Raw genomic sequence first — 13,898 nt, forward strand, 5'->3', positions numbered from 1 at the left:
TGCATGCCCTTTGGTCAGTGGTAGACAAATTGCAGATGCAAGGCTTTTATAGCCAATTCACTTTTTTTAGCGTAGGAGGAAGCTAAAGGTGATCACTTGTTCCTTTAATTTTCCTGCATAGAAGACACACTTGTTTTATCAAATTCTTGAAACAAAATCTGAGAGCAATATATTATTCCCCTTCTGCTCCAAAGTGGTGCTGGGGAACTTGCCACAAATAGGAACTTGGCCTAGGGCCTACGGCAAGATTCCCAGGAGCATAAAAGGCTATAACTCTATTCTACTCAGCATTGAATAGAACAGTTCAGTCTTAAGTGGTGGTCAGAAATATCTTTACACTATTACATCTAGTAGATCACAGGTATCAAACTCAATTTCACTGAGGGCCGCATCAGGGTTGTGTTTGACCTTGAGGGGGAGGCGAGTGGGTGTGGGCAGGGTGGGCAGGGCTAGCTTGATGTCACTCATGTCTGGGGCACCTGTGGTGGCCCACATACGATCCTCCTGAGCTCCATTTTCGCTGGCAGAGGCACCGTGGACCAGTCCATTGTTTCCAAGGTGGCCCCATGGGCTATATCTAAGCATCCTTCAGGCCAGATTTCGCCTGCAAGCCTTGAGTTTGACCCCTCTGTAGTAGACCATTTGTCAACTGTCCTCTACTTGGCAACAATTATCCATGTCCTAGCCATGTCTTATTTAGACTTTTGTTTTACAATGTATTCCGTATAGAGCTCTAGATCACTGACTAGTTTGAAATGAGGCAACTCAGATATTAATCAGTACATTGTGTCGAAATAACTTTTTATGAAAATGTTGAAAGATCTGCAATGCTTGTTTTCAAGGTCAGTTGAAGATCATGCCTTTTTGTTTTTACTTTTTACAGCTTCTCCTCTTAGATCTGCCCTCTCAAGGATATCATGTTCGTGTAGTTATATCCCTCAAATACAGGGAAAGGCTTTCTTCTGTGTGTTCTCAGATTATGGAATTGCCTTCGTCTATAATTATGTGTACATTGTTTTAATTTAATGCTTTAAATTGTGTTCTGTATTTTATTGTTCAAAGTTAATGTACTTATATAGTATACTGCTACTGCTTTTATTTTGTTAGTTGTTTTACATTTCTGTCAGATACTTTTGCAGAAAGGTTATTTTAAAAAGAAGATTTTGGTAACTAACCATATAATGTTAAGTAACCTTTTGGATTTTTACATAAATGTGAAAATATATTCTGGAGCTATTCATGCAAGAACTCTGGGGAAAAGCTTGTCTCTGCTTAGCTCTACTCATGCCTTGGGAATGATGTTTTTTGCTAATTACCATTCCAGAACATGAATCAATTTCTGAACTGTATATGTGCCCTATAAACATGTTTGTTTCTTATCACTGGATTGAAGAAGATTTCAGGGGATCATGCTAACCCAGGGAAAACAAATTATGAGCTCAGCTATATGGTGTCAGATTTCCCAAACTAAACCAACAACTCAGCTATAAAACATTTAGAAGGCCAAATAATAATGATGAGAAAAGATATTAGAAGAAAAACTATAGACTCTAAGCAGGGACAGTTTGCCAAACCCTCTAAGGGTAACTCCACAGAATGAAACTATGTTCAGAGAATACGAACCATGGCGGTGCAGTGGTTAGGCTGCAGGCTACTTCTTCTGTCTGCCAGCTACCTGCAATTTAGCAGTTCAAATCTCACTAGGCTCAAAGTTGACTCAGCCTTCCATCCTTCCGAGGTGGGTAAAATAAGGACCTAAATTGTTGGGGGCAATAGGCTGACTCTGTAAACCGCTTAGAAAGGGCTGTACCTGTAAAGCACTGTAAAGTGATATATAAATCTAAGTACTGTGGCTTTTCCTATAGTCCTTCTTTGTTCTTTCAAAACCTAATTGTCTGTGTAGTCCTATCCCATTACTTCATAATTACACTATAATTGCTTCACTGACTCACTAATATAATGTGCAGTGTGTGTATGTGTGTGTGCCTTCACTAATGTGCTCTCTGTGTGTGTGCCTATCAAGTCATTGTTGACACCCAGTGACTGCCTAGTCCCTGTAGTTTTCTTGCCAAGTTTTCAGAAGAGGTTTGCTGTTGTCTCTTTCTAGAGCATAGAAAGAGTGATTGGCCCAAGCTGACTTTGTGCCTAAGGCAAAAGTAGAACTCATGGTGTCTCACTTTCTAGCCACTACAGTAAACTGGCCCTGTATAATCAAATATATTTCTATAATGAATTATATGTGTTATGTATTGAATATATATAGTTGTATTGACACACAGTGACTGCCTGAACTAGTCCCTGCTAAAATGAAATGACCCCAACTGTTAACTCCAACTGTTTTGGAGGGAAACTCAGAACATTTATATTTGGGCGGGCTTTTTCAAGTATTATGATTGTTAAAGCCCTGTGGGCCCAGAGTATAAATTACAGGCATGTGCTTGCTGTTCCTCAGTTCCAGTTTTGAGTTGATAAATGCTGTTGCAGCTATGCTGGACTGCTTCCTGCCTACTGAAGTACAATAATATGTATATTTTATTCCACAAAAATCTAAAAGGGACTGTTCTAGCACTGTCCATAATCCTATTGATGATTTAATATAAATGTGTTCTGGTCTCCGGTTCAAACATACCTTCAAAATTATTCTATGGGATTTAAAATTATTGTTACATATTTTCTCTTGTAAAAAGTTTAATATCAGGAGGTCTTTCATTCCATATAAAAGTAAAGCACAATACAATATCCAAATGTATCATATGTTCCATTATATCTATCATGTTCCATTTATTTCGTTCAGATTATAACATGTTAAAATCCATTATTTACTTTAATAATTTCTACTACGCATTGAACACATTTTTTCTTACAGGTTTTCCCCTAATTACAACCTATCTTAAAATACATAGGGATCATTTGAAATATTTGTATATAAAGACCAGCAATAATTAATTAACATCTTATTGCTCTGTTTCCTGTAGTATCACCATGGTGAATGGATAGCCAGAGAACACGAAATTACAAAGGCAACGTTTTTGAATCTGACAGTGGTTGAATGCTCAATCCCTCTTCTGAACTTCACAGGAACAGAAAATCTTCATTTCAAGTTTGATATCGAACCATATGCAAGATGGCAAGTGAAAGTAGGAATTGCTTGTGGTACTAGTAAATAATTTTTTAATTTTTTTTATACTTTGGAAGCAAATTTAGCCTTTTCTGCTAATCCCCATACAAGAAAGGTAGAAACCAAAGATTTTTAGTATTGACTAATATTAAGTAAAGAAACAAAGGAATACCACAAATTATAGCATTGCATTAATTTTATTCTCAAAGTGCAGAATACAGTTAGTATTATTAGTAATTATTCTCAGTTGGTATAATAGATGAATCAATTGCTGATAACTGCATTTTATTTCTAGGGACACAGGTTGAAATCTTGATTGGGCCATAATTGATGAATTGTTTAAGCTTCTATTATGCATCTGGGAATTCTCCTATGTTCCAAATTGAATGCAAGATAGCAGTGCTTGGTGTCCATAGGACTTACTGGGAATTCCTGCCATGATTCAGTGACTGAATCAAGTCAATCCAGGGTCACCCACATGACACTCACAGGCATCATGCTACTCATAATAATCTTAGCTGTGATTTGTAATTTGATGATCAAAGCATTTCTTCAAAAGGAGTTCATTTTAGAATTACACTTTTTAAATTCCCTGACCTCATGGAAAAATCATGTGATAATACCTGGAAAACTAATGATTTCTGGTATAGATTTAGGCTGACCACATAGGGGCTTGCATACATAGATATGTGTATATGTGAGTGCAATATACTGAACTTTGCTGATAATAAGCTTGTACCAACATGACCACCCACGTAATTGTGTCACAAAAAATGACTGTCAAGTGGCAAGATAATGTTTAAAGGCAGAGTGTCTTTAGAAGTGCTATTTTTGTTTGCTTCTTATAAATTTCAATACTGAGTTTTGTAACTCTCATCTAAATAAGAGGTAATCTAAATATGTCTGTTCAGAAAAGTGCCACTGAACTCAAAGGGGCTCATTATGTGTTTAGATAAAAATAAAATAGCTTTTGATGTAATTATAGAAGTATATTTCAAAGCTGCATTTCAATTTTCTCTCAGAGAAAGAAGAGTGAAATGCTATGAGAACTAGAACGAGATAGAAAGTTTCACACAGCAATTACAGTGTATGCAGACTGAAGTATTCTTGTATTTCTATTTTTGTCAGTATTTCATTTTAGTACTAACATTCAGACAATTACAACATTGTTAGATAGGCTCCAAAGCTGTGTGGTTGTGTTGTATCAATATGTATTGTTATCTAAAACAACTCAGAATAGAATAGAATAGAATAGAATAGAATAGAATAGAATAGAATAGAATAGAATAGAATAGGAATAGAATAGAATAGGAATAGGAATAGGAATAGAATAGAATAGAATACTTTATTAGCCAAGTGTGATTGGACACACAAGGAATTTGTTTTGGTGTAAATACTCTCAGTATACATAAAGAAAAGGTACATTCATTAAGAATCAAGAATCATAATGTTCAACACTTAATGATAGTCATAGGGTACAATCAACAATCAAATCATACAAGTTACAGTCCTACAATCACAAGAAGGAGGGGATGGGTGATAAGGAGTGATGAGAAGATTAACAGTAATAGTAGTGTACACTTTGTAAATAGTTGAACAGTGTTGAGGGAATTATTTGTTTAGCAGAGTGATGGCTTTTGGGGAAAAAAACTGTTCTTGTGTCTAGTTGTTCTGGTGTGCAGAGCTCTATAGCATCGTTTTGAGGGAAGGAGTTGAAACAGTTTATGTCCGGGATGTGAGGGTCTGTAAATATTTTCACAGCCCTCTTTTTGACTCATGCAGTATACAGGCCCTCAATTGAAGGCAGGTGGGTAGTAATTGTTTTTTCTGCAGTCCTAATTATCCTCTGAAATCTGTGTCTGTCCTGTTGGGTTGCAGAACCAAACTAGACAGTTATTGAGGTGCAGATGATAGACTCAATAATTCCTCTGTAGAACTGTATCAGCAGCTCCTTGGGCAGTTTGAGCTTTCTGAGATGGCGCAGAAAGAACATTCAGCATTCCTTATTTATTTTGGCTCCAACACTGTGAAAGTCCTTGCTGTACTTTAAAAATCTTATTTCTGCTTTTATTTATACCTTTCCACCTCCATTAATAAGTTGATGAGTACAGGATCCAAGACTGACCTACCTACCAGATATCTCGCTTCAGTTTGTTGAAGATCCATTGATCTTCAACAATTTTTGAACCATGTTGTATTGAAGTAGATATTGTATCACCTACCCTGCATTGGACTAGTTTGCTAATGAGAATGTCATAGGATATTTCACTAGACCTTCAGCAATTGTTTTCTATACATTTGGATGCAATTCACCTGGATTAAATGTGATCTTATTTAAAATATAAATCCCATAACTGTGTTCTATCAATCTCAAATTCAGTCCTTTCATTTTGCTTTTCACAAATATCTGGCAAACAACAACCATCTCACTGGAAATTATTTATAATAATAATAATAATAATAATAATAATAATAATAATAATAATAATAATAATAATAATAGTAATAATAATAATAATAATAATAATAGATTTTTAAAGCAAGTTCCATCCTTTTGAGCAGCTTTTCCCATTTGTTTCTCCTGCAAAAATGCAGGTCTACCCATTGTTTCTTAGTCTCATCTACCCCCATGTTGTTAGGAGGATATATGAGAATATTAGTGAAAGGTTATGCACATTATCTTGAATTATAGGAAAGGAAATAGGTAAATATTTATACACACACACACATACACACGAGTGTATATTACATAATCAACAAATAAAAACAGTTAAGATGTGTATTTCTTATTATGTCTCTTAGCTTTCAAAGCTATACCAATCCATTTTTGTACCTACATTGTTATAAAATAAAACAAACTTAAAAACACAAAGAACAGCAAAGAAAAAAATTGAGTGTCATTTGAATATCTTATTTCAAATAGGCTCCTGGTATTCTACCCATTATTTATGTTCATTGGTTTGATCATTAGAGCTGCACTGAGAAAATAATAGTCTTGGGGGTGCTGGTTAAAGAAAGAAATTGAGGAAAAAATTGCATTAAGAACGATCGGTCTGCTTTTGCCTGCAAAACAGTTGAATGTTAAGCTAATATTCATTTCAAGTTTGATTTGCTTGGGATTACAACCTGTTCTTCATGTTAGATATTTGCAATACTTCCATCACTTTTATACTGACATTACCTTGGACCTTGACTTCTGTATTAGAGACCGACTCTTATCAAGGGCAGAATATAGGGCTTCATTCCAAGTAGCCCCTAGCCAGGATTTAAATTTCCTACATATAATCCCATTGTGTTCTAAGAGCACATGGAAACAAATTCAATGCAATGCCAACTGAATGTATTATGTACTAATAAATTGAGTTGCAATTGTACAACTAGATGGACTTGCTGGGAGTTTTAATCCCTCTACCTTCTGACAGCTCTAATTAAACATCTTGCCTCTTAGCCTATTGATTAGGGGAAAGGAAAGGAATTACATGGTGAGAGTCTGAAGCAAACAGACATTTTTCATACTGTAAGCCTATTTTTCTGACAATATGCTTCTGAAGTGCAGCTTATCTTGTCTGGCAACAATCACCTGGGGTAGACTGAGACAATGCAGAACACTCTAAAGTTTTATTTAGAAACAACTGATTTCATTGCACATACAAATTGGCCACAGTATGAAACCATAGATAAATCTAAGAGTAAAATATATCATGGTTAACTGTGTTATATCATAGCACAGTTAAAAGGATTACATAAAACATTTGTAATGATTAAAGCAATTGATTCTCCTCCTGCTGCTCATCAATCTTCTGTTAAAGTCAAAAGAGAGAAACTTGCATTACTTCCACAATATGGGCAAGATGTTTATTGATACGAGCAGAATTGTCCAACCTTTGACTGTTTCGTCATAGATAAAATCATCCTAACAAAATGTATCAAAACCAGGATAATTTTGGATGAATATTTGTGACTTAACACAGATAAATTCTACAAAACCTAGGGGAAACATTGCTTCATGCAACACATATTCAGCAAAGGCAACTTCATGCTCCAATTAATAGGCCACAGTGAGATCTAGCAAAATGGGTGATTGATGACAATAATCTGCATTCTGTGACACACATGGAAAGGTCATATCACATCTGTTTTATCACTTGTGTTTGTCACACAACACAATCTACATACAGCAAGAAAAATGAAGTCATACAGCTATTTCTGGCAGATTTAATTCAAACAAAAACAAACAAAAAGTTTGAGCTATTCACTGGATGAGCAGAAATGATAGTTAAAACATAATTTAGGTGGTTGGTCATAGCTGTCTATGTGTCCTGCGAAAAACAGGTTCCAATTCAAAAGTTCATTTTCTATTTGCAACTGCATTTGGTCTCCTTCCATTTTTGTCCAATGCAAAAGGCTTGGCTTATCTTCCATAATTACTAAAACACTCAGGCTACATGAAATTCACATAGTTGCAAAAGTATATTTGAAATTTTAAAAAAATACTGACATTATCCATTTTTGGAAAGCTAGTGTGCACATTCAGAACAACATTCTATATTCCAAGTACAAATTTAATCCTTTGTATCTATTTTACAATAGATATAGTGATAGAATATGAAATATATTGCCATTGAATGTAAAATACATTATGCAGCTTAAAATGCAATTCTACCTTTCATGTCAAAATCTGAATTTGATATCCCCATCTGTTTTCACAAGAGGCAAACAAGAAAAGCCTACCTAATAAAGTTCATTGCTTATAATAATAATACCATTACTATCATTATATATTTGAACAAAAGAGCAAATGATGACATGAGATAGTGGGGGAAAATGTAAGGGGAAAAGAGACAGGGGTGTGGGGGTGGACTTAAAAGAGGGATCAGCCTTGAATCTCAAAGTAGTCACAAGTGAGCTAAGATCAACTGTTAGGAATGTAAGCTATCTAACAGCCATTTGGGTTGGACAATATATAAACCAGGATAGACATTTTAATACTGTCTCTTTAAGAGAATCCTAAAAGTGTAATTGGGTGTGGTTTCTCAAACGGCCATAAGATGGAGGCAGAAACCTGGGTTGTCTTAGTCTCAGAAGAGAGAAGTCTCAGTGAGTCTCTTTTTTTCCTTCTGTTGGAGAGTATTGCCATTCCTCCATTTTTCCTAATTGACTGCTATTCCTGGATTTAATGTAAGTCTGATACCGAACTGTTTATGATACTGGACTTTGTTATTGGATTATCCCTGGACTAAAAACTGACTGATCTTACCTGTGAATGACTTTGGACTGCTTGTTTGAACTTTGTTTAAAAGTTTCTGGAAGTAAAAGCCTACATTTACTGTTACAGTGTATCTGTGTGCTGTGTGTGTATTATTCAAACACTTCTCTCACTACGTCTCCCTGTATGCGCTCATTCTCCTAACGGGGAATTACCTCAACATCAACTCCCCTTGAATTCATTTGACATTTATCTAACTCCTAGCAGGTGCAAACTGTTAGTTGAGAATATTCCTGTGTACAGGCATGAGGAACAATAAATCAATTTAATAGGACATTCATTTGTGGACCTGATCTTTCATGCCTAACAAAGAATTTATCAATGCATGTGGTTAAATATTTTGGAACAAATACAATTTCGAAAATTAACTTACATAATTGACCTATTATAGTTTGAATCCTGTGCCAAGTACAGAATGATCTTTTTTTTTCTTGTATCTACTACTCTGTCTCCAGTTAAATGTATTCTTCCTCTATCTATAGGAAACACATGTAAGAGAAACTTCTTTTACAGAATGTTTGCTCAAGTTGTGACATTTTATGAACGAATTAATATCTCAGGAATATAAATTTATCTTGAGTGGAACAGAGGACACAATCTACCCAACAGCATTGTCTTGCTTTGAAGCAATCTCAATGAAATGCTGTTGACATCCATAAAATTTCCCTTGAGTAAATTTTTTATGGACTGCAGTCAGTTTGGAGCAGGATTTATTGTTCAAAATTGTGTCTATTTGAGTAAAAAAAAATTACAGGAACAGATTTAACAAAGGACACAATTATCAGAAACCCCAGATATGATCTGAGAAAAAAAAAAGATTTTGGTAATAAATGAATGGCTTTTCAGTGTGCAGCATCCAGTGATTTATTAGCTTGCTGGAAAGTAACTCACAAGTGGTTTAATTTATCTTCTTGGGAGACATTTAGTTCAGGGGTATATTTAGAATGTACAGACAATGTCTACATGGAACTGGATCACACAAAATGATATATTTTTGTGTTTTCTTTTTTCTTTTTTAGATTTCTAATGATGGATTCCAGTATAGCAATTCAAAAGTTCTGACCTTGTATGATGGACTCTGTCAGGATTGCAAATCCAATCAAAATGGGCTTTGCAAATTAAAGGTAATTTCAAAACACTTAGAGGTGTAGCAGTGAACATCCATCTTCTTCTTAACCCTCCAGCTTCCTAAAGTGAATGATGTGACTAGACAAGTCTCAGGGAACCAGATTTGTTTATTGTTCAGCTATATATGTGTGTGTGTGTACGTGTGTGTGTGTGTGTGTGTGTGTACGTGTATATGTATATGTATGTTTATATACACATACACGTGTGCCCGCGCACACACATGATACACACACACACACACACACACACACACACACACACACACTTTATTTGAATGGCTTTTTCCTCATCCTGATTGGCTGGGAGTCTAGGTCTGTTTTTATTGGTCTTTGAGTTGCTGTGTTCTTGATTGGTTGGCAACATTGTGTTTTGTGCATTGGGGTTTCTTAGTGCAGCTTGGTTTCTTGTGAATGGCCGATAATTATTATAATTATTAGATTCCTAATAAATAATTATTGGTCATTCACAAGAAACCAAGCTGCACTAAGAAACCCCAATGCACAAAACACAATGTTGCCAATCAATCAAGAACACAGCAACTCAAAGACCAATAAAAACAGACCTAGACTCCCAGCCAATCAGGATGAGGAAAAAGCCATTCAAATAAAGCAGAAAGCCAGCACCAAATTCAAATAAAAAATGGCTGCCAAGCCTAACACACAAGATTAAAAAGAACCCAATACACAAACCTGAGGATGGCAGATGAGATTCTGCCGAAACATCACTATAATAAAAGCACAAATATTAAGACGTGGGAAAATACCCGAAGAAACCTAAATACCATACATATAAATACCCGCAAAAACATAAGAAAACATACACACACACACACACACACACACACACACACACTCCATTTCTTTACATCAGTAGCAGAAAAGGGGGCGTGCATAAGCGCACCAACGTGCCTACCGTCCCTGTCCTATTGTTTCTCTTATTCTTCTTTTATTTTTCTTATATGTACCCATTTCATGTATTCACAACTATGTATACACTTATACTTATTATCTTGTAAACAATTGGCAAATCAAATAAATAAATAAATAAATAAAAAACAACCACACATCTTATACAAGCCTGTTTTTCAAAGTGTATTACTTAATGTCCATACAAAATGTAGCAGTTATCTGCTGAAAATGGAAGTTAGTAGGAATGAAAAAATAATGAAAGTTCTGAGATTATCTTTTATGTGAAATAAAAAGTTCTTATTGATATATAACTTTTGCTGGGAAGGTGTTATCAAGCAGCTTTTTTCTTTTATAATACATGGTGACAGAGTCCCAATAGTTAGCTCAGATTTACTGGCAATGTTCTAATTATTGCTTCTATAGCTATTGCCTTCGAGTATACTATACATGCAAGTTTGGCTAGATTTGCTTCTCTCAGAACTGCCCTACACTGATTTTTCTGTATTAAAAGGGCTACCATAATTTAATTTGAAACTAAGAGTAGAATGTGGTGTTAACATTGCATGCCTGTCTTTAGATTTGCAAATTTCAGTGGTTTAGCTACTATAGTCTAGCCAGAAGTTTAGTTGACATAGAGTTTGTTCTTGAACTAATTTACCTTAAGGCAGGAATCCTTTAGTTTCAAACAAAGCAATGGCTGCATCTACCAATCATTTTATGATTGGTCATAATTGCCATACCGATCAAAAATGTATGGGGCCTTTTTAACATGTAAATGACCAGGTCAGGTGAGGCAGGATCTGGCAGGTACCCAAAAAGTATTATGTAGGTACTTTGGCACACTTACTTGCTACACTGGGAATACAGATGTAGATAATTTCCTACGTGTATTGTCTGTGGCTGCTTAATGTACTTCATAATATATTCTCAGTAATCATGGAAGCTACCCAGAGTCAGCTTACAGGGGAGATGGGTGGCATAAAAATTTAATTTATTTTTTTAAAAATGGAAAGTCTCTTGGATTTATTAGAAACAAAGAACCCTGGATCAAATAATGATCCTTTAAGACACAAGTGTCAAACTAGCAGCATCACATTGCCGTCATGTGAAGTTTCATGATGTTTTTCCCCTTTGTGGAGCTGGGGTAGGCGTGGCCTGTGCATGACACATCCAGCCCATGGGCCGCCAGTTTGACACCTCTGCAGGAAATAACAACTTAGGAAGACAGCTGTAAAGAATCAAAAAGAACATTTCTCAGTTAGAAGCATATCATATTGTTTGAACTAACATACTGTCCGTAACAATTATTAAACTCAAGATCTCGGACTACTGTAGAATTACAGTCCTCTCTGCCCATCCCAACCCCTAGTTTGTTTAAATGAGTCAAAATGTGCAATTTTTTTTCCTTTATCAAGGACTTTGAGTGGAGAAAGATATCAATACTATGGCTTTTATGTTTCAATTACTTGATAAATACATTTTTGTAATTAATATACAATTAAGTACGACGTTATAGCCAAAATAATCGTAATTTCATTTAAAGAGAAATTGAAGAAAATCATGAGAAAATTGTATATTTTTATTTCAACTTTTTTCTTTTAACCATCTAAGTCGGAGGAATAAAAATAAAGATGGTTGAGAAACCACATAGAATCCCTACCACCACTTCCCTCTGATTTATTGGATGAGGTCCATTTGCACTGGCCACGACAAAGACACAAAACCAAAAAAGGCCCTTTCAGGCCATGCACAGGCATTTTGAAGATATTTACCTGACATGTTCACAGCCTTGAGTTATTTGTAAAAATAATAAAAGCAGATTAATCAATCAATCAATCAAAAACACTGGGAACCCAGAAGCCAATCAATTCCTGAGTAGGGAAAACCAGGCATGGATAATAGGCATGAAGTTAAGATTGCTAGAAATAAATATGATATACTATTTCAAGTGACTAACAGCTCATTTTTGTTTTTATTCCTGGCAGGAAAATACATGCAAAATAGATGGCTTGTGCCATGCAAAGGGTGAGCCTAGTCTCACCAGCTCTTGTCTTTTCTGTGAGCCATCACTTTTCAAATTTACTTGGTCTATCAATGAAAGTAAGTCCTTTGGGTCTTATAAAATCAGGTGTTATTTATGATCAAAATGCATTCTTTGAGTGATTGAGTATATTCTTGGTTTGGACAAGTAGATAGTGTATATTTCTAATATTTATCCAGGCTACAAAATTATTATCTTTGGAGAAGGACATCCTGATTTCTGCAAAGCCAAGCAGTTTAGACCTTTGTCATTCTATAGAGGTGTTCATTTTCTAATATTTATTTTTATTTATTTATTTGATTTGTCAATTGTTTCCAAGATAATAAGTATAAGTGTATACATAGTTGTAAATACATGAAATGGGTATATATAAGAAAAAAAAAAATAAAAGAATAGAGAAACAATAGGACAGGGACGGTAGGCACGTTGGTGCGCTTATGCACGCCCCCTACAGACCTCTTAGGAAAGGGGTGAGGTCAATGGTAGACAGTCTAAGGTTAAAGTTTTTGGGGTTTGGGGAAGAGACTACAGAGTCGGGTAGAGTATTCCAGACATTGACCACTCTATTGCTGAAGTCGTATTTCCTGCAATCAAGTTTGGTGCGGTTTACTTTGAGTTTGTATCTATTGTGTGCTCTTGTGTTGTTATGGTTGAAGCTGAAGTATTCATTGACAGGTAGGACATTGCAATGTATGATTTTATATACCATGCTTAAGTCAGACCGAAGACGGCGTAATAATATGACTATTATGAGACTCTATTCTATTAATCACTCTTTTGCCAGAGAGGCAAAATGGATTCCAAGCTCCAGATATCTTCTCAATAAGTATTGGGCTTTAGCAATAGCAATAAGGCTTATATACTGCTTCACAGTGCCTTTACAGCCCTCTCTTAGCTGTTTATAGAGTGCCCCCAACAATCTGGGTCCTCATTTTACCGACCTTGGAAGGATGGAACACTGAGTCTACCTTGAGCCTGGTGAGATTAGAACTGCCAAATTTCAGGCAAACGGCAGGCAGAAGAAGTAGCTGCAGTACTGCACCCTAACCTCTATGCCACCATGGGTCTTTAGTGACAAACAGGGCTATTTCTATTATACCCACAATTTAGCAGCAGTCCTACTTGATCTCCTGGATCATATCATGGGGCTGGTGGTAGAAAAGTCAAGGTTTTTAACACTGGGATATATTAGCTGCCATGTCCTGGGAATGGAGGCAGGCTGTAGGCCTGTCCTTGGGTTCTTTTCTCCTCTATTCTCTTTTTTTGTTGATTGGATTGATTCGGTAAAAGTGTTAAAAGCCATTTCTTGGAATAGATGCAGCTGGTGTTTGTTTATTGACTGTTTACCATTACAATGGTAATGTAAAGGTTTCCATTTATAACCTTTGCAGGTTTATAAAGCAAAGCAAAGCTGAAGAAAGATAATAAACTCAGTTA

General features: G+C 35.6%; 1 protein-coding gene across 1 annotated transcript in view; it reads left to right on the forward strand.

Moving 5' to 3' along the window:
• Nucleotides 1-13,898, forward strand: part of VWDE (von Willebrand factor D and EGF domains) — a 383,187-nt gene that overhangs the window by 273,378 nt on the left and 95,911 nt on the right. The window contains exons 13-15 of the mRNA XM_087955799.1: nt 2,976-3,137; nt 9,404-9,508; nt 12,406-12,520. Coding sequence (XP_087811925.1) covers nt 2,976-3,137; nt 9,404-9,508; nt 12,406-12,520 — 382 coding nt within the window. The remainder of the gene's footprint in view (nt 1-2,975; nt 3,138-9,403; nt 9,509-12,405; nt 12,521-13,898) is intronic.

The sequence above is a fragment of the Notechis scutatus genome, chromosome 1 (genome assembly GCF_049901735.1).
Source record: "Notechis scutatus isolate UNSWTSFEM ecotype Mainland chromosome 1, rNotScu1.2, whole genome shotgun sequence".
NCBI lineage: Eukaryota > Metazoa > Chordata > Lepidosauria > Squamata > Elapidae > Notechis > Notechis scutatus.